The 22,298-nt window shown below is 37.6% G+C and overlaps 1 protein-coding gene across 1 annotated transcript in view; it reads right to left on the reverse strand.

Annotated features, from left to right (window-relative positions):
* Nucleotides 1-22,298, reverse strand: part of arl15a (ADP-ribosylation factor-like 15a) — a 163,155-nt gene that overhangs the window by 92,732 nt on the left and 48,125 nt on the right. The window contains exons 2-3 of the mRNA XM_051893914.1: nt 17,804-17,948; nt 6,021-6,080 (exon numbers count right to left, since the gene is read on the reverse strand). Coding sequence (XP_051749874.1) covers nt 6,021-6,080; nt 17,804-17,948 — 205 coding nt within the window. The remainder of the gene's footprint in view (nt 1-6,020; nt 6,081-17,803; nt 17,949-22,298) is intronic.

Genomic DNA, 22,298 nt, shown 5'->3' on the forward strand with positions numbered 1-22,298 from the left:
TGTACGCGAAAAACGCCAAAGAAAAAACTTTTCCATTTTTAGTATATCGTTGTAATGTAAACGTACCCTTAGTGCATTCCAGTGAATTATTCATGGGATATATTGTAAATTAAAAATACGCAGTCCAAAAAAAATTTACAGTATATGTTATCCTTTTTCATACTGTTGCAGCAGAATACAAAGGAAAAAAGAGAAAATAATCAGGAGTAAAAGAATTCAGTGACTGAAAAGAGCTCTTGGCATATATATTCTTGTTATACTATGTCACATTAAAATACCAAGGGCAAGATTTACTAAACGGGGGAAAATTAGCATGAGCGCAATTCCACAAATGCGCAGATGGGAGTGGCAAGTTTTGCGTGTGATCTACTGCTGACACGCAAATTAAAGAACACAGATGCAGTCAAATCATTTACATAATGACCAACGCAATCTACCAAGAGTAGTGCAAATTAGCGCTGGGTCGCTATAACGTAATGGTTCGGATAACGTCTTCCTCTGGCATTCCAAAGAAATTAATACGAGTGGAAAATATTTTCTCCCTCCTACCATGCGTTCTCTGTTCTCTGCGGTGTCTCCTCCTAGCCGCAACTATTGCAGCCATGTCGCAAAATGGGTTAAGACATGCTATTTTTGGGCGCTAAATAATAGCGCAAATACCAGTAAATTGACTAGCGCAAACATTAGTAAATCATGTTGCGTGATTCATGTAAATACTCTCCTCCAATAACTTTCGCGTCTGAAAGGGAAACTCCTATAAATGCATATGCAATAAGATCAGCTGCAAAAACAACTCAGTCCACGCATTTTCAGCGCTAATTTTGCACTGCGTGTTCTTGTAAAATCCTGACAGTAGTTTTTTTTACGGCAAAAGAGGGTTTGCGTACGGTGGCCGAGAGAGCTCAACGCACTGCAAATGAAGAAAACACATGCAAATAGAAAAAACACCAGCAAATAAAGAAAACATCTTCATCAGTTTGACAACACATGCGCTACAAAAGTTCACAACACAAGCAAATACAGAAACGTGCTGCAAAAGTTCACAACACAAGCAAATACAGAAACGCGCTGCAAAAGTTCACAACACATGCAAATACAGAAACGCACTACAAAAGTTCACAACACAAGCAAATACAGAAACACGCTGCAGAAGTTCACAACACATGCAAATACAGAAACGCGCTGCAAAAGTTCAAAACACAAGCAAATACAGAAACGCGCTGCAAAAGTTCACAACACATGCAAATACAGAAACGCGCTGCAAAAGTTCACAACACATGCAAATACAAAAACGCGCTGCAAATGTTCACAACACAAGCAAATACAAAAACGCGCTGCAAAAGTTCACAACACATGCAATTACAGAAATGCGCTGCAAAAGTTCACAACACAAGCAAATACAGAAACACGCTGCAAAAGTTCACAACACATGCAAATACAGAAACGTGCTGCAAATAGGCCTGCTCATAATGCACATACGATCAGGATGTTAAGATAAACAAAAAACTCACCTTTCAGGTGCACACCACTGAAGAGTAAACATTGAACAATAAGCGGTCCCAGACAGGTTCGTCACTTGTTGGTGTCCCCTTAAAACATTTTCGTTGTGGTCTGTGCCAGTCCCGGAGCCAGTACAAACGATTTTGGGGGGTATTATTTTGCGTTAAAAAATATTATTAATAAATTATTTATAATAAATATATATATATATATATATATATATATATATATATATATTTAATAATTTACTTGATTTTATGTCTCAAATCCCAGTCAATTATTCACTGCAGAAAGTGAAACTAAAAACTCAGCGATGAGAGTGCTGCTTCAACATGTTCTGATAACACTAATTAACTTTAATTTATTTCTTAATATTTCTCTTGTGGCCCATATGTAGTGAAAAAATGTAGGTGATGTAGGTGTTAAACAAGTTGTTTTTTTTAAATGAGGAGTTAGCTAATCTTATTACAGCGCGTCGGTTATGCATGATGCACTATAAATTATTGCGGGGCAAATTAAAATATTAATTTAATTCTAAAAGTAGCCTAATCATCCTCATCATCATCATCATCATCATTCCGATCATCGCAGAGGGGGGATTGAGATCACAGGGCCTGGTATGTGCTATTTGCAGCACGTTTCTGTATGTGTTGTAAACTTTTGCAACGCGTTTTTGTATTTGCATGTGTTGTGAACTTTTGCAACGGGTTTTTGTATTTGCATGTGTTGTAAACTTTTGCAACGCGTTTTTGTATTTGCATGTGTTGTGAACTTTTGCAACGGGTTTTTGTATTTGCATGTGTTGTGAACTTTTGCAACGCGTTTTTGTATTTGCATGTGTTGTGAACTTTTGCAGTGCATTTCTGTGTTTGCATGTGTTGTGAACTTTTGCAGTGCATTTCTGTATTTGCTTGTGTTGTGAACTTTTTCAGCGCGTTTCTGTATTTGCATGTGTTGTGAACCTTTGCAGCGCATGTGTTGTCAAACTGATGAAGATGTTTTCTTTATTTGCTGGTGTTTTTTCTATTTGCATGTTTGTTTGTTTTCAGTTGAGCTCTCTCGGCCACCGTATTTTGCGCTGGAGCAAGTTGTTAGTAAATCTGGCCCCAAGTGTTACATTATTCTCCTGACGTCTGAAAATCGAATGTGAAGGACATTTTACAGCTCGTTCAGTCAAACTGACAGATAAGGATTATTTGCAACCTTATGATTTGAAATGATTTGTTTCAGTCTTTTTGAGTGGAACTTCCCCAAACCGGAAGTGCCTCTCATAATCCAAAATGTAGTAGGCTTATCAGGAAAAAGGTGGATAGAGGCGGATCCTGAGTGGCATGCTAATGCTGGGTAATATCCAGATGTTGCACATCCGTTGGAACAAATTGGCTGCCTTGCCAATGTGCTGGTTTACGTCTGGCTCTGCGTCACTGTCCTGTGTGATCACACTGCCCAAGTATGTAAACCGGTCTATATCAGCAAGCGGCAGATTGCCAATGGGACTAGCATCAGTAGATATTTGTCTTTCCTGCTCATTTGCATCACTTGGATGTTTTTGATGTTGATCCACAGACCCATCTTAAGCACAAACCTTTCTAACCTGGTGGTAAGTTGCTGTAGCTTCTCCCGTGACTCTGCTAGTAATGCGATATCATCTGTGAAGTCCAGATCGGCCAAACTTGTCTGGTCTGTCCATGAAATGACGCAGTCATTTCCACTTGCTGTGTTCCGCATGACATAGTCTATGGTGAGCAGGAACAGCAGGGGTGACAAAATGCACGCTTGCCTGACACCTGTCACAACGTCAAAGATCTCAGATGTTCCCATGTCAGTTTGGAAGCAACACTTTGAGTTATGATAGATTTGCCAGAGTGAATCGTGGTGAATGCTGTCGAATGCTTTCTCAAAGTCAATTAAATTGACTGTGAGAGGATGTTGAAATTGAACACACTGTTTAATGATGTTGCACAGTATGAAGATTTGTTCTGTGCAAGACCGGCCGTGCCGGAATCCTGCTTGCTCTTCTCGCAACTGTGCATCATCTCAGAGCCTTACTAGCAGGACAGTGCAAAAAGCTTTTCCTGGCACTGACAGTAGCGTGATACCACGGCAGTTACTAAAGTAAGTGATGTTTCCATTCTTCAGCAACTTCACAATCATGCTTTGGCGCCACTCATCTGGTACTTGTTCTTCTTCCCAACATTTATTCATCAGCTGTGCCAGTGCTTGTACAACACTAACCCCGCCATATTTCAGAAGTTTTGCGGGAATCTAGTCTTGATCTGCTGCCTTGCTGCTCTTCAATTTTTTCAGTGCTTGCTCCACCTCATCAACTGTGTGTTTTCACTTGCAGTTCTGGGGAGAAATCCCTGGGGTCAAAAACAAAAGTGCTCTTTGGCTCAGGCTGGTTCAAAGTCTCTCAGAAATGCTCAAGAAATATTTGAAGAATAAATGAAGAAATATTTTGGGCCTTAGAGACAAAAAGGTTAAGAACCACTGATCTAGATGCACAGCCTAAGAATAATATAGTTTCACCAAGAGTGGAGACATCTCAGTAGGTTATATGCATCAATGACCAAAGGAAGGCAGTTCATGGGGCAGCATAAAAACACATGCACAACACATCTTTTACAGCTGTATTCCCTTTCAGGTACTCTGCAAACTTTCAGTCAGAGCAGATGTGTCCTGCTCCAGGTGATACATCAGCCTCATCTTAAAGAACACTGGAGGCCGCAATCCATTAAAAACATCCCCGGGGGCTCTGACCTCACCTAGTGGAGAAGCTTCATTTCACGGCCCTCCATATGCATTTCAGATTTAGTCAGGCCTCCCCATGGATTACTGTGTTCTCTATCCCTGTTGTTTTTCTTAAAGTGGACTCTTGATTCTGTTGCGTCGGTAGGGCCACTTGTCATGATACAGAGTGCACCTGTAATGTCCCCCCACGTCCCACAAAACACATAAATCACTTCAAAGAGAAGCTCCCCTAACATTCTCATAAACAGAGTCGGGCTCTGATTTATTTCTCTCTCCACAGACTTCTTTCTGTTCAGCAATCCTACAACAACAAGCATCTTCCAACACTGTATCTGTGGCTTTGTATCTGGTCCAAAGGAACCATCCTGTCAGATTAGTTATATGTGTAAAATAGAGAGGATAAAGGAGGATGAGATTTTGATTGACAATTTAAATATTAAATTTATATTAGGTAAAAATCAACTCTGACATGAATGTCTGACATGAAAAATAATGTGTTATGCTCTTCTTCACAAGCATGAAATAACCCAAGCTAAACCAACGTCTGCAATTATACTGTACAGAATTTTCGAATTCAGTATTTTTGTCGTTTTTTTTTTTTTTTTTTTTAACTGACTCTGTAAATGATGGAGATGAGACAGCTATGTAATTATGACAGAAGAATATTTTGTATTGCACATATAATAAAAATGATTTATAATAAACAAATATATATCTTCTATAGCTTCATATTTTCTACCCTTTCTTTGTTGTAATTTTTTTTATACATGAAATAATATCTCCATTTGCATTGAACTTTCAGCGCTGTAACTTTGCAGATACTGTTTATGCTCAAGCAGCAACATTACACACTAACTAAAGTTAAAAAAAGTGAAATCGCAATAAACCACCCCTTTAAGCAAAACTGCATTAAATATTAAAGTGAAATGGAAATGGAAGTAAAGATCTTGTGTAGTGAAAGTCTGAGTGTAAATGTAGGGCGGGGCTTATCGGTTATTGACTGCCTATCGGTTGTTGATGATTTTTAGATGTAAAGGTTGCAGTAAAAAATTGAGGCAGATGAATGCAACCTTGGGTTTAAGTGGCCTATGATTGAAGAAAGTCTGGATACGTCATCAGAAAGAAGTGTGTCATTTCATTAGATCAAGCTATGACATTTTGATTAAAAATCACAATGTCAAAAAAGTTATAAAAAAAAAAAAAAAACATGCAGGGATTAATTGTTCACAAAGTTTAATAAGATGCATTTTAAAAATAGATGTAGAGAATATATCTTCAGAGTTTTTTAAATTACTTTTTTTTTTTTTTTTTCTTTTTTTTTTTAATATTTAACAATTTAGAAAGTGTTTATGCTTAAAAACAAGAGGATAAATTCCTTTACTGATCAAGAAAATTATTTTGCTGTGTGACAACACAAAATGTGCTAGCTAAATAACCCATATTTGTTTATTCTATGAATGCCACAAACAGAAAATTGCAGGTGCGTGTGTGGCTATCACAGGCATTAACTTGCTTTCCCTGTTTGCAAGGCCATCTGCGAAAAGAGATAATATGTATTTGCTTAGCAAATGCCTACTAAACTTGACTGACCTGTAATGTCTTACTCTTTAAACCTTCTGTGCAACTGTGCTTTTACTGGGAAGTAGGAGACACTGAGGTAAGCACCCCTTCTTAGAGTACAGGTGGCTAAACTCAGAGATCACTGGATTGGCAACAGTCTACTCTCCAATACTTGGAGAGGAGATGATGAGTCTATTTGTTCTTATTACCTCCTAGTTCCTTCACATTCAGTATCGCATTTTCAAATGGCACTGCCTTGATGCTGAAACCTGTGGAAGAAAACATGTTGATGTTAAAATTTGCACAAACTTTGTGTGTATATAAATTTCACAATTCTCATTTCCAGTTTCATTACCACAGCAAAAACTACTAGCTCAACTAATATAAAGTTCAAAAATTATTAAAGACAAGTGAACAGTCAGCAATACAACAATAACAAATAAATAAATTGCAAGCAATAGCACAAACAAACACAGTAGAACAAAGACACATGAAATAAAAAGTGCTTTAAGTTTTTCAGGAAGTTCTTACAGTGAGTGATTTTCTTTTTGGCTTTTGTTGTTTAAGTAATATTAATGCGACAGACAGCAGCAGGTATTTAAGGCTGCTGTCACTTTAATACCCGAACTGAATATAGTGTTACACATGCATATTATTTCTCAACTGTTTACATTCACTTGTCAACCAACTTTTTTCCTACTTTTTTTTCTACTTGCCTGGTTGGGCCAGTGGTTCATATTTGAGTGTTTTTTTTTTCTTTGTCCTTTGTTGTTTTATTAAAATTGAAACCACAGACAGCAGCAGGTTTATTAGGCTGCTGTCACTTTAAGACCTAATGTCCAGATTGAACATAGTGTTACAATATGTGTTTTATTTCGCAACTGTTTATTTTTACTTAAGACATAACCAAATGTGTTTACGAGGCTACTCGTGGAGACAGGCATTTTGACATAATTTTGAGTGAACTTTACCAAATTGAGATATACATATATATACATATATATATAACAGTACCTGTCAAAAGTTTGTAAACATTAAAAAAAATTTATGTTTTTAAAAGAAGTCTTTTATGCTCACCAAAGCTGCATTTGTTTAATCAAAAATACAGTAAAAAAAGTATGGCTAAATATTATTACAAATTATATTCTATTTGAATATATTTTAAATAGGGCTGTCGATGCCCTATGCCCTGGTTAACACATACAATTAATTTAAAATCCTAAATGTGGTAAAATTATTTAACGCAAATAAATTACTGAAGCACATGAAATTGCGTCGTTAACGTAATTTACGTCACGCAGTGATCTTAGAAGTTGGGAGTTTATCAAACAGAGCATCTACAATAGAGCAAGCGACTGTAATACTGGTAGGCGGAAATTTCTATTCTTCTAACCCTTTAACCCGATTTCGCTTCTCTGTATGTGATCAGATCATTTTAAACCGCTAAGACATTGTTTTCTGCTCTGCAAAAAAAAATTCTCTTTTTAAACAGTTCCAAAAGATGAGGATGTGAAGAGTCAGTGGTTAAAATTACCACAGCGAAACAACAGCAGTATAACCTTTTGATGACTGCTTCTCAAATCTCTGTAAGGTCTATAAATGGGATTTACAAAACACTTATCTATTAAAGATGGACCAACTTGCTCATATAGATCATATATTTTCTACCGGTTGTTCAAAATACATATTTTTGTGTTTTATGCTGTGTAGGTCTCCGGCTAACCGGCTAACTCACCTTACTACTATGAAATACTTCTGCTAATCAGCTGTGGACCCACTACTAACTAACATTGTGTTAATTAATGCAGATTGTCTGTCTTTCTTACTGCTTTGAGTAATGGTAAAGGATGGAGCCAGATTTTTTTACAAACTTTAATGTTACATAGGAGGTTTGGGTTGAATAACTAGTTCTTCCAATGTTTCATTGGTCCATCGTTACTGTCTTTACAGTGTGTACAATCGCTGAGGACTGAGGAAGCCTTCGGAGCTGAATGTAAGTTATGGTAATGGAAATTTCATTTCAGACACACACTGTAAGCGGTCGACCATTCACAACAGACTGGATCATCTGGCCAATCAGAGCAGAGTAGGCTCTCGGAAAGGAGGGATTTAGAGAGAAAAATGTGATGTGCAATGTATACTATGAGGAAATGAAAGTGTTTCTTGACCTTTGGTGCATGTTTGTAGGAGACCTCCAAAACAAAATTAGGCACCTTTAAAATAGCTTAATAGGGCCACTTTAAAACAAGCTCTCTGTCATATTCTGTGATTGTTTCTGAAGAGCGCAAGCCCTCACATATCATGCTGTGTGAAATACGGACTGAACGGAACACTGCTGTATGGACAGATGATATGCCAAACTACGTTTCTCAGCTGGATAAAGCAAACCAGCTTCTTGCAAGTAAAGTTTTGATGGATGAGGATTGCAAACAAGGTAAAGACGATTGCGGTGACATCCAGGAGTCATGCAGTAAGCATGCGCGAGTCCGTTAATATTGATGCGCAAACAAACAGTGTACTTGCAATCTTGATGCACTGATCGCACACTGTAATTATGCACAGACACTTTTCTGTTGTTTCCACACATATTCTAGGGCTCGAAATTAAGTTTTTTACTTGATAGCACAGGTTCTCCTAACTTCAAAAATGTAGGAGCACCCACCAAAAATTAAGGAGCATGCACCACAACTACAATTATATGTATATATTATAAACAGATTTCTTTTATTTAAAACCAACACTGCATTTTTTTTTTACAGAAATGAAAATAGTAGTGATGCACCGATCATGTTTTTACATGGCCGATTCAGATTTGTTTGTTTTTTTTGTTTTTTTACAGCCAAATGGGCAAATTCCGATACCAGCTGCTGTTTTTTTAAAGGAAACTTATTTGTTGTTTATTTGCTCTATAACAGGCCAAACTGGTCTTAAACAAAAATATCTGTAGCCATTTGAAATTAGAGGCACCACTGCATTTTAATTATGATCCAAACAAAGATGCTACACACATGTAGCATGAGCATTTGTTTTTATTTAAATTATATTTAATTATAGGATTTAAAGTAAAAACAGAATGGTTTGACTTTAGATTTGTGAAATTATGCTATATAAGACACACCAGCAGACCAGCACAAAACAGCAGATGGACTGAATGAAATACAAATTTACTCTCCAACAGGATTGAGGGTGACACTTATGGAACAACAGCGACATAGCGTTTCTTTGGGTATCGCTGTACACAAACTGTTTTATATGGAGAAAATGCCGTCTAAACTTTTCTGAAGGCAATCAGTTCCCTTCAGAGATACATTCATATAAACCTAATTCAATATTTATATTTTTCTTCTTATATTGCATGCATCATGAACAATGAGCTTGCTGTGACTGGTACCAGTATTTTCTCTGCTGGCACGTCTGTGTTCTCTTCTTTGCGTCAGTCTTCAGCACGTTCCAATTTTGGCCTGTTAACATCTTGTTTACAGACTTTGTAAAATTTTCACACAAATGACATTTTGGGAAATGATTGCAATGCAGTTTTTGTGCAAGTCCGGAACAAAGATCGGCCAAAATAAAACTAAAAACAAATTGCCGATCGTGTGTTTGGAGCAAAAACTGTCCCATTCCGATTTATATCCGGTCGACCAGTGTCTCCCTAGAAAACAGGTCGCACCACAAGAATTATTTGTACTCGCACAAATGCTCCCAAATATATTTTGAGGTTGCACAGACTAAATTTTGGGAGCATATGCGACCAAAATGGTCACAATTTCGAGACTTGCATTTAGTATCATGTTTTTATCTGTCATGTGTATGTTGCTGTGTTTAGTAATTCTGAATGAATCTGTGTACTATAGTAGGCATATGCAGTCAGGTCAAGGGGGTTGGTTTAGGGTAGTGGTCGGCAATAGGTGGCCCACGGGCCAAAACTGCCCGCCAGCAAAAATATCTGGCCCGCGCCCGCAGCCAGAATATTTTGATAGCGGCTGGTTCTGAAATAAATCTTCGTCTCATGGTGCCGTCTAATATTATCACCGTGTCTACACCAGACGTGACTGCTTTTGCAGCGCAACGCGCCGCAACAGCTAAAAGCTGTCTACTCTGAACTCGACAAACCGACCCTTCCAAAGCACTTGGACTACGTCAGAAACAGAACAGGGAATGCGTTCACTGTCGGGAATGTGTTGTGTCGCGTGACTCGTGTCGCACCGCGCCGCGTCCAGTGTAGACAATATCACTGATTAAAATGGGTTCTATTATCTTTTGACACATCGCATCATGCCGCTCGCGTCCAGTGTAGACATGGTGATATATACTTTGAAAATAGTGACAACTTCGTTGAGACACATTTATTATTCACAATATGGAAAGAGGAAATAAAACACAGTTCGTTAAGAGCATGACTCGAACATGCCATTAATGGGCTTATTCAAGTCCTCTTTTATTTTGAGTTATTTTTATCATTCCGCATCTCCCACATATGTGTGTTTTAGCAAGGCGGTCTGTGTTGCAAGTTGGTGAATGAAGATACTCCACTCCACTCTACTCCACTTTATTAATTTGTCCAGTGTAAAACACGGACACCACCACACAAATATGGCTTTTTGTTAATGACTGTCCTACTACAGGATTTAACACAGAGTAACAGCTCAAACTTTGGCCCGATGCCAAACTTAATTGCCGACCCCTAGTTTAGGGTTTATTGGAATCTCCATTTTTGGCATCTTCACTTGTCTAAAATGCAACCACTGTACACATACTATACACTGTAAATTCTGAAAAGATTTTTTCTGTAATGTTTTTTTTTTCATGTGTGCTTTGAAGTGCGTAAATTTACGATTTATATTGAATCCTTATATCATTTGGTTATTTGGTGTTATTTTGGAGTCTCCAAGTGTCCTTTTTTGAAAAGACACCTAAATTTACCCTAAAAAATAGTTTGCAGAAAAAACATTTTTTGTAAGAATTACCCTTCAACCTGAAGGTTTACTTTGCTGGATATAGCAAATGATGACAGAATGAACATGTTAAACAAGATAAATGGTGTATGCTTGATTTCACGATACGGATGCAATTAATCATGATTAAAAATTTTTGACTATTGACAACCCTAATTAGGGCCCGAGCACCGATGGTGTAAGGACCCTATTGTAATTGTTTGGTCTATTTTCCTTCTTCTCTATCGCATTTTTGAGGGCCTAAACGTGCTCGAAAACTCATGAAACTTTGCACACACGTCAAAAGTGGTGAAAATTTAAGTCTGATATGGGTTTCAGAATTAGGTGTGGCAAAATGGCTTGATAGCGCCACCTACAAAATTCCTTCATGCTATGTTTCACGTACAAGTATGGAATTCGGTAGACACATGTAACAGCCCAATACCTACAAAAAAAGTCCCTGGGAGCAAAATCTGAAAACCCAACAGAAATGTTCTCGATGTTTCGCCATGAAACAGGAAGTTGTTGTAACTCGGGCATACAAAGTCTGATCTGTCCCAAACTTCACATTTTTTTATAAGAGTCCTGGCCTGAAGACATCTACATGCCAATATTCAGTTACAGTCATAGCGCCAACTGCGGGCAACAGGCATGCTTTACACTGTAATTCACTCCCTGAAACACATTTAAATATGCCATTAAGTACCAAACATGCTAGAAACAATCATGCAATACTTGCTAACGTATGCGATTATTGCCATGAAACAGGAAGTTGTTGTAACTCAGGCATAGAATGTCCAATCTGCCCCAAATTTCACATGTTTGAGAAGAGGCCTGCCCTGAACACATCTACAGGTGCTGGTCATATAATTAGAATATCATCAAAAAGTTGATTTATTTCACTAATTCCATTCAAAAAGTGAAACTTGTATATTATATTCATTCATTACACACAGACTGATATATTTCAAATGTTTATTTCTTTTAATTTTGATGATTATAACTGACAACTAAGGAAAATCCCAAATTCAGTATCTCAGAAAATTAGAATATTACTAATGACCAATACAAAGAAAGTATTTTTAGAAATCTTGGCCAACTGAAAAGTATGAACATGAAAAGTATGAGCATGTACAGCACTCATTACTTAGTTGGGGCTCCTTTTGCCTGAATTACTGCAGCAATGCGGTGTGGCATGGAGTCGATCAGTCTGTGGCACTGCTCAGGTGTTATAAGAGCCCAGGTTGCTCTGATAGTGGCCTTCAGCTCTTCTGCATTGTTGGGTCTGGCATATCGCATCTTCCTCTTCACAATACCCCATAGATTTTCTATGGGGTTAAGGTCAGGTAAGTTTGCTGGCCAATTAAGAACAGGGATACCATGGTCCTTAAACCAGGTACTGGTAGCTTTGGCACTGTGTGCAGGTGCCAAGTCCTGTTGGAAAATGAAATCTGCATCTCCATAAAGTTGGTCAGCAGCAGGAAGCATGAAGTGCTCTAAAACTTCCTGGTATACGGCTACGTTGACCTTGGACCTCAGAAAACACAGTGGACCAACACCAGCAGATGACATGGCACCCCAAACCATCACTGACCGTGGAAACTTTACACTGGACCTCAAGCAATGTGGATTGTGTGCCTCTCCTCTCTTCCTCCAGACTCTGGGACCTTGATTTCCAAAGGAAATGCAAAATTTACTTTCATCAGAGAACATAACTTTGGACCACTCAGCAGCAGTCCAGTCCTTTTTGTCTTTAGCCCAGGCGAGACGCTTCTGACGCTGTCTGTTGTTCAAGAGTGGCTTGACACGACAGCTGAAACCCATGTCTTGCATACGTCTGTGCGTAGTGGTTCTTGAAGCACCGACTCCAGCTGCAGTCCACTCTTTGTGAATCTCCCCCACATTTTTGAATGGGTTTTGTTTCACAATCCTCTCCAGGGTGCGGTTATCCCTATTGCTTGTACACTTTTTTCTACCACATCTTTTCCTTTCCTTCGCCTCTCTATTAATGTGCTTGGACACAGAGCTCTGTGAACAGCCAGCCTCTTTTGCAATGACCTTTTGTGTCTTGCCCTCCTTGTGCAAGGTGTCAATGGTCGTCTTTTGGACAACTGTCAAGTCAGCAGTCTTCCCCATGATTGTGTAGCCTACAGAACTAAACTGAGAGACCATTTAAAGGCCTTTGCAGGTGTTTTGAGTTAATTAGCTGATTAGAGTGTGGCACCAGGTGTCTTCAAAGTTGAACCTTTTCACAATATTCTAATTTTCTGAGATACTGAATTTGGGATTTTCCTTAGTTGTCAGTTATAATCATCAAAATTAAAAGAAATAAACATTTGAAATATATCAGTCTGTGTGTAATGAATGAATAATATACAAGTTTCACTTTTTGAATGGAATTAGTGAAATAAATCAACTTTTTGATGATATTCTAATTATATGACCAGCACCTGTACATGACAATATTCAGTTATAGTAATAGCACCACCCACTGGCAACAGGAAGTGACGTGTTTAACACTGTGATGCACTACTAGCAACAGACTAAAATATGCAACATGCTAGAATCATTCTGAAACATGCTAGCAACACTTAGCTGAGTGCTAAAGCATGCTATTATCATTATGAAATAGTAAGTTGTTGTAACTCAAGCATACAATGTCCAATCTGTCTCAAACTTCACGTTTGATAAGTGCCATGGCCTGAAGACATATACACGCCAAAATTTAGTTATAGTCATAGCGCCACCAGCTGGTAGCAGGAAGTGTGGCAAATACAAATGATATTCCTATATTTCTATACCTAAATGCATATTGCCCACCGTGCTCTGTTTTCCTAAAGCCACCGGGTGGCGGTGGCAAGGGTGCAAGGGCCCTTTCATCACTGCTTGCAGCTTTAATTTTAAAATGTAATTTATTCCTGTCATGGCAATGCTGAATTTTCAGCATCCTTATTTCATTCTTCAGTAACACGATCCTTCATAAATCATTTTAATAATTTATGCCGATTTGGTGCTCAAGAAAAATTTATTATTATTATCAATGTTGAGAACAGTTATGCTGCTTAAAATTTTTGTGAAAATGGTGATACTTTTTTCTGGATTCTTTGATGAATAGAAAGTTCAATGAACAGCATTTATTAAATGTATTTATTACATTTATAAAAGCATATATTAAATAGAAATATTTTCTAACATTGTCTTTACTGTCACTTTTGATCAATTTAATGCATCCATGATGAATAAAAGTATTAATTAAAAAAGTATTTTAAAGGAGTAGGCAAAATTTACTTGAGAAATAAAATTCCGCCTACGTAATGTGTGGCGCATCGCAGAGCTAATGCAAGACGAGCATTTGTGGTTAAAAAGTGTATATATATATATATATATATATATACACACACACACATACATACAGGTGCATCTCAATAAATTAGAATATCATGAAAAAGTTTTTTTTTTTTTCTGTAATTTAAAGGGATAGTTCACCCAAAAATGAACATTTGATGTTTATCTGCTTACCCCCAGGGCATCCAAGATGTAGGTGACTTTGTTTCTTCAGTAGAACACAAATGATGATTTTTAACTCCAAACGTTGTGGTCTGTCAGTCATATAATGCATTGAAACGGTAACACCATCTTTGAGAATAAAAAAAACATGCACAAACAAATCCAAATTAAACCCTGCGGCTCGTGACGACACACTGATGTCCTAAGACACGAAACGATCAGTTGGTGAGGTCTGAACGCGCTCTGACAACGGAAGTGATGTCTCACGCCTATACTTCAATGAGTGCGAGACATCACTTCCGTTGTCAGAGCGCATTCAGACCTCACCAACCGGATGCGCAAGGCAGTTGGACATAGTGGTGTATTAGAGGTAAAAAATTATATAAATACTGTTCGGTTTCTTGCACAAACCGATCGTTTCGTGTCTTAGGACATATATGTGTCGTCACGAGCCGCAGGGTTTAATTTGGATTTGTTTGTGCATGTTTTTTTTATTCTCATAGATGGTGTTACCGTTTCAATGCATTATATGACTGACAGACCGCAACGGTTGGAGTTAAAAATCATCATTTGTGTTCTACTGAAGAAACAAAGTCACCTACATCTTGGATGCCCTGGGGGTAAGCAGATAAACATCAAATTTTCATTTTTGGGTGAACTATCCCTTTAATTCAAAAAGTAAAACTTAAATATATTCTAGATTTATTAGACATAAAGTAAAATATTTCCAGACTTTTTTGTTTTCATTTTTATGTTCACAGCTTGCTGCTCATCAAAATAAAAAAATCAGTATCTCAAAGTTCTATTAAATTACCATTCTCAGGGTATAAATACTGGGTTTAGGTCAGTAATCCCAACAGCAGTCATGGGGAAGTCTGCTGACTTGACAGTTGTCCAGAAGACGATCATCAAGACCCTCTACAATGAGGGTAAGCCACAGAGGGTCATTGCTGAAAGAGCTGGCTGTTCGCAGAGTGCTGTGCCAAAGCATATTCATGGAAAGTTGACTGGAAGGAAAAAGTGTGGTAGGAAAAGGTGTACAAATGAAAGGAATGACCGCAGGCTTGAGAAGATTGTCAGGCGAAGCCGTTTAAGAACTTAGGAGAGCTTCAAAAGGAGTGGACTGAAGCTGGAGTCAGTGCATCAAGAGCCACCGCACACAGACGTCTTCAGGAAATGGGCTACAACTGTCACATTCCACATACCAAGCCACTTCTGAACCAAAGACAACGTCAGAAGCGTCTTACCTGGGCTAAGGAGAAAAAGAACTGGACTGTTGCTCAGTGGTCCAAAGTCCTCTTTTCAGATGAAAGTAAATTTTGCATTTCATTTGGAAATCAAGGTCCCAGACTCTGGAGGAAGAGTGGAGAGGCACAGAAACCATGTTGCTTGAAGTCCAGTGTGAAGTTTCCACAGTCAGTGATGATTTGGGCTGCCATGTCATCTGCTGGTGTTGGTCCACTATGTTTTCTGAAGTCCACAGTCAACGCAGCCATCTACCAGGAAATTTTAGAGCACTTCATGCTGACAAACTTTATGGAGATGCTGATTTCATTTTCCAGCAGGATTTGGCACCTGCCCACACTACCAAAGGTACCAAAAGCTGGTTCAATGACCATGGTGTTACTGTGCTTGATTGGCCAGCAAACTCGCCTGACCTGAACCCCATAGATTCTCTATGGGGTATTGTCAAGAGGAAGATGAGAGACACCAGACCCAACAATGCAGATGACCTGAAGGCCGCTATCAAAGCAACCTGGGCTTCCATTACACCTGAGCAGTGCCACAGGCTGATCGCCTCCATGCCACGTCGCATTGATGCAGTAATTCATGCAAAAGGATGCCCAACCAAGTATTAAGTGCATAGAAATGAACATACTTTTCAGAAGCCTGACATTTCTGTTTAAAATATCCTTTTTTTATTGATCTTATGAAGTATTATAATTTATTGAGATGGTGAATTGGTGGGTTTTTGTTAAATGTGAGCCAAAATCATCACAATTAAAAGAATCAAAGACTTAAAGTACTTCAGTCTGTGTGCATTGAATTTATTTAATACACGAGTTCCACAATTTGAGTTGAAATACTGAAATAAATTAACTTTTCCACGACATCCTAATTTATTGAGATGCACCTGTATATATATATATATATATATATATATATATATATATAAAATATGTATAGAAAATGACCGATCGTTTAGATAAGACCCTTATTCCTTGGCTAGGATCATATAGAGCCCTTTGAAGCTGCACTGAAAGGCTAAAGAAAGAAAGACATAAACATCTTGGATGACATGGGGGAGTAAATAAATTATCAGGAAATTTTTATTCTGAAGTGAACTAATCCTTTAATCTTACCACAAAGGTTTAAATGGTATCATTATTTCCACAAGATACACACGTTAAGCATCAAAAACTGTTTTCAACATTGATAATAAAAAAAATTTCTTTCAACATTGATGATAATAATAATATTAATAAAAATGTTTCTTAACAAATGGCTGCACCTCTGGTTACTGATTAACGCAACTAAAACATGTGAAACTGAACCTCTGAAGCCCACATTCATTTAAAGCTAATGTTCATAAGGCAAGTTTCATCAAATACTCAGCAGGTGAGTAAATACACTATGAACAGGTGAGAAGCTCCATCTAGGTCTGCTGGTGCAGACTAGTGGTTCTGACAACTTAATCTAACCATAACCATATTTCCACGAGAGCTGCCAAATAACACTTCGCTATTGTAATTACTGATTCATTAAACAGACAGAGACAGGTGTTTGCTCCAAAGACAAAGGGCGATCATCACTGGATGCACATTCTGGGTTTGTGTACTGTCTAGCTCGCTGTATACATCACACTCCGATTGTTAAGACGTGCCGAAGAAAGCCTGACACAGTTGTGTCTTCTCTGTTGAAAAGAACCATTTGTGCTGTTGGTAAAAACGGAAGTGATGTCGTCCATCTCGAGAGGTGAAGATATTCATGAATACACCAACCTGTCGCCAAGAGCACTAATGAAATCAACACTCTTTTCACAAGGAATAAAGTCTGTGTGACAAAACCCAGATGTTCTCAAAAACAGAGACACATACGCACAAAGAGCTCCTCCACAAGTGCGCTCTTTCTTTGGTAAAGTTGTGTAGTGTTCAAAGGGAGGCTCTGAGGTAACCTGCAGCAATAACATTAAACATATTTCAGCTGTCAAAGAGGCTGAAGCACACATGGTGACAATGAAGAGATTTTGCAGACGTTCCAGAGCACTGAAAAAGCATAGTGTCGAAGATATATATGTACTGAGTACAAGTGTGGAGGTTCAGGTAAATGCACTTCAAAAATAGTGTGCAAAGTCAATTTTTATGGAATGATTTGTCACATTTGTTTGAGAAACAGGAGCTGAGGTTTGTATTACTTATAAATGCTTAGTCTTTTTAGGTCTCACTTCTAAATATGTGATTTTTTTCTTATTTTTGACCCATTGAAAAGCATGTTCTGTTGGTTTAAAAAAAAGTGCTGCAGTACAAAGCTGCAGAGAAATGTTATATTACCTGTGGTTGGTATCGTGCCATCACTGATCTCATTGCACAAGCGAGATAGCAGACTGGTCTTGCCGGCACCGCTCAGTCCAATGCACACTACATCATACTCCGGTCTAGGTGGAGGGGGGGCCTTACAGCACAATTTCTGGAGACACTAATAATACAAAAACACAGAAAAGACAAACATGGTTAGTGACCATGAGTGGTGCAGTTTTCACAAGCATGCTGATAAGGCTGAAATGAACATTTAAGCGTATGTTTGCCAAAAAAGACAGTCTGAAAATAAACTGAGGAGCACAAGCTGACAAATGCTAATGAAGTACCAAGGAAAGATGAACTAATGCAGTGATTTGAAAACAACACATCTGGAGGAGTCCTCCAGAACTCACAATGAAATGACTTCATTGACAAAATGGGACATGAAATTTACCACACAGCTGTTGCTTTCTCAGTGACTGCATTTACGGGGGTTCCTTCAGCTTGGGCCATTTTTTTTTTTTTGTCCCAGGGTTTTTATTGAAAGTAACCGATTTAAAAATTTCTAACCTTTTGTTATATGATGACATTAAAACATTTTAGGAAACTTTTTACTCTGACATTTATTTTTGCTGTTTTTTTTTCCATAATTATTTTTATGCAGATTTTGTTATTTTACTCTTGTACCATACCGAGATTTGTAATCTTTGAATATGAAAATGCACATTATCTTAGTTTTAAATGTAGTACTTCATACTGTAATGTAAATCAAAGTTTTATATATATATATATATATACATATATACAGTATCTCACAGAAGTGAGTACACCCCTCACATTTTTGTAAATATTTTATTATATCTTTTTATGTGACAACACTGAAGAAATGACACTTTGCTACAATGTAAAGTAGTGAGTGTACAGCTTGTATAACAGTGTAAATTTGCTGTCCCCTCAAAATAACTCAGCACACAGCCATTAATGTCTATACCGCTGGCCCCAAAAGTGAGTACACCCCTAAGTAAAAATGTCCAAATTGGGCCCAATTAGCCATTTTCTCTCCCCGGTGTCATGTGAATTGTTAGTGTTACAAGGTCTCAGGTGTGAATGGGTGTGTTAAATTTGGTGTTATCGCTCTCACTCTCTCATACTGGTCACTGGAAGTTCAACATGGCACCTCATGGCAAAGAACTCTCTGAGGATCTCATAAATATTTTAGAGGAGCTCATAAAATATTTACAAAAATGTGAGGGGTGTACTCACTTCTGTGAGATACTGTGTGTGTATATATATATATATATATATATATATATATATATATATATGTTTTGTGTGAAAACACATTTTTCAAAAATTATGACTGTCCCAGTTATTTTGACATTTCCACCTTTCAAAAGTGTACTTGTTTACCATGCAGACTACAGTATCAGTGAAGAACATGCTTGATATAAAATTATTAAAATAGTTTTTAAAAAATTATTTTTCCTCTGTAAACAGGCATGTACATATTAAATAAGACACTAGAATGGCAGAAAAGGTTTAAATATTGAGCGGAATTGGGGTAAAATAGGCAAAAGTCTTAGATGGCCAACTGGGTTTTGCTTAAACCATTTATGACCTTTACCTGATAAAAGAATAATGTTTAAAATGTTTACCTTACCTTGTGTGGAGGTTATTAAGCATAATTGGTGTAAGACCGTGCATTTAAACACACTAGATGATTTACTGACACTTCTGAAATAATGTGGCTGAGACCTCCTTTCCTATTGCTTGATATTAGGGCAGGCTTTATTGTAGAATTTGCTTGCCCTAACATGTAAAATAGATTGTAACCAGACAGTCTAACGCAGTCTGTGTCTGTTTAAGGGGGAGGGTGTGGAAAAGAGTGAGAGGCAGGATTCTGAAAGCTTGTGTCCTCGTGGAAGCAGACAGACCTGTCACTTTATGAATCACTGTCTCTGACTGGAGGCCTGCTGGGAGGCATTAGGAGGCAAATTCAGTGTGAACCGTGAATGGGACGGTTAAAGCTGGTGTGGAGAGATCAGTATACAGAACTAAAAAGAGATATCTTTTATTAGCAAGACAGAACTAGCCTAGGCCAGGCAGGACTTGATTCTGCCCTTGACCTCAGGATTATTTCATTCCACATGGAAACATGCCAGTTGTTGTCTCTTTATGATGAGCAGTTTCTTTCTAAACAAACAAATACCACTTCAGAAGAATGTTCACTTGGAATGTGAATGTAAATGTTCTGAATTCCAAAAGCAAAATTATATCAGGCCAAAATATATGCTAAATATATGATGTAAACAGTGTGGATTAAGGAAATATATTTGTCCAATTTGAAAATATATTTCTTTTAAACCTCCAAATGCCAAAATATACCAAAATGTACATCAAGGGACAAGAAAATACATCTTAAAATACATTTAAAATGTATTTTGGACTACATAAATATGTTTAGATAGAAAGCATATTTCAGAAAAATATGACAAAATATAAATTCAAAACCAAAAATTATATTCATGAAAATTTCGGTAAAACAAATTAGGGATGCGCCGATCCAATATCAGCCTTTTTTTTCCGATCCAAATCCGATATTGTGTGTATACTATTCTGTGTTATTGTTAAGCCCCACAAAAGGCACAAAAACATTATAAAGCACCATAAAGTTTTCGTGCAATATATTCCAAGTGTTCTGAAGCCACTGCATAGTTTAATGTGAGGTACAGATGAATATTTAAGTCATTAAATTCAAGTTCACGTAAACTCTTCCCTCCGCTGCATCATTCTCCATTCAGCATTCAAACTGTGTCGTGTTCGAATACGAAAGTCAGCACGATGAAACTCTCTCCAAAATGATTCAATGTTCCTATTATTATACTTGATCTGTAGATAAAGGTCTATGGTTTTGCATAAAAGGACTTTATCTTGCTGGAGTTTATTGCTGTTTCTAAATCATGTTACTTTCTCCAGGGTGTCTGTCAGATCACGACACTGGAGTAGAGAGCACTATGAACTGTTCATCATGCGCGCAGTAACTTATAATTAAAACTGTTAAAAGAAAAGGCTCAAACTATTGCATAGATATAATACACTACACATCAGTATCTTTTCCCTTTGTGTTTTGAACTTTTCACTGCAAAGTGATGCATGCTGTGACTCACAGTTGCTTCAAGCATATCATTCTGCACAGGGGATGTGCATAAGCACTTTGTGACACTCTGTATTGGAGCCTTTTATTATATAATACTTTTACGCAATGAAAGATTATTAATAGCATTTCTTGTTCTGTCCTATTTTTAATATGTTGCTCTCTCATTAAAAAGCTGCACTATACATTTGAAAGAAATGCCTTTTAATTTTATAGTATATATTTATATATAATATATATTTACTTGTTTTTCATGAAAGTATTTTACAAAAAAATGAGCAATGTGTAACATTATTTAAAAAAAAAACTGCGCTGGTATCAGATTGGTATTGATCCGTTCCTAAAAAAATCTATTAGAGCACTTTTTTTTTTTTTTTTTGTCAATTTTGGATATTTTAGAATAAATTACAAATATGTCTGAAAAAAATATATCTTTTGCTATATGAGTTTGTGTAACAGCAAAAGTGTTGTTGGCCAAAACATCTAAATTCTGCCACAGAGACCAGTCTTCTATCATTACAGCTCACTCATGTATTATGTAATTCTTCCTGAATCCTTACAGGGAAAGGCTTGTAGGCAAACAAATGTTTCATTTGCTCTGGTGTTCTTCCATCAGTAAAAGCCTAAATTGCTTTCACAGGCCCTCCTTCACAGGAACTGCCACAGAGAGGCCGTCCTACATAGTCGGTCGGCCGCACATGCTTCTGCTTTGTCACACAGCAACATGGACATCTGGTTCTGTAAGAGGCTGATGAATTTACCCTATTCACCCCACCTTACTTACAGTGCTCAGATGGGATGATAAATTTACATCAGTTGCTGAAGGCACGTCCTGGAGCTTTGACCCCGCGGCCCACAGGAGCAAAGGGCCACACACTTCAGTGTCCCATGTTGTCGCAGTTGAGCAAAATAAAAGATTTCCCAGGTGTCCAAAAAGTTGCATTTCAAACAACTGTTTGGTCAGGATTTTTCTCGTGCCAGTAAGGCAGGTTGAAACTAAGGCTGCCAAAAAGGTTTCTATATTTTGAGAAATGCTAACTCTTGATTGATTCTTTTGGCTCCAGTCATTCATATTGGACACGTTTTAATTGTTCGAGAGCTTTGAGACGTTACCTCACCGATTTTGGGGCAGTTGTAAAAGCTGATTAACTACTTTTTATGTAAATGAAGATGTTAAAAGGTATAAATATTCCTGCCTGACAACAGCTGTGACACGGCTGTGGAGCATTTTCAGATGAAATGTTTTGCTAAAAGGTGCGCAAAAAAAAAAAATCTCTCAGGCCCCCTTATCCCACCCAGCTTTCTATTTAAAAAAAAAAAAAAAAAAAAGATGTCAAGACATCAAACGGCTGATGTAATTAAAAGACCTGGCAG

The sequence above is a fragment of the Ctenopharyngodon idella genome, chromosome 5, assembly GCF_019924925.1.
Source record: "Ctenopharyngodon idella isolate HZGC_01 chromosome 5, HZGC01, whole genome shotgun sequence".
In the NCBI taxonomy this organism is placed as follows: Eukaryota; Metazoa; Chordata; class Actinopteri; order Cypriniformes; family Xenocyprididae; genus Ctenopharyngodon; species Ctenopharyngodon idella.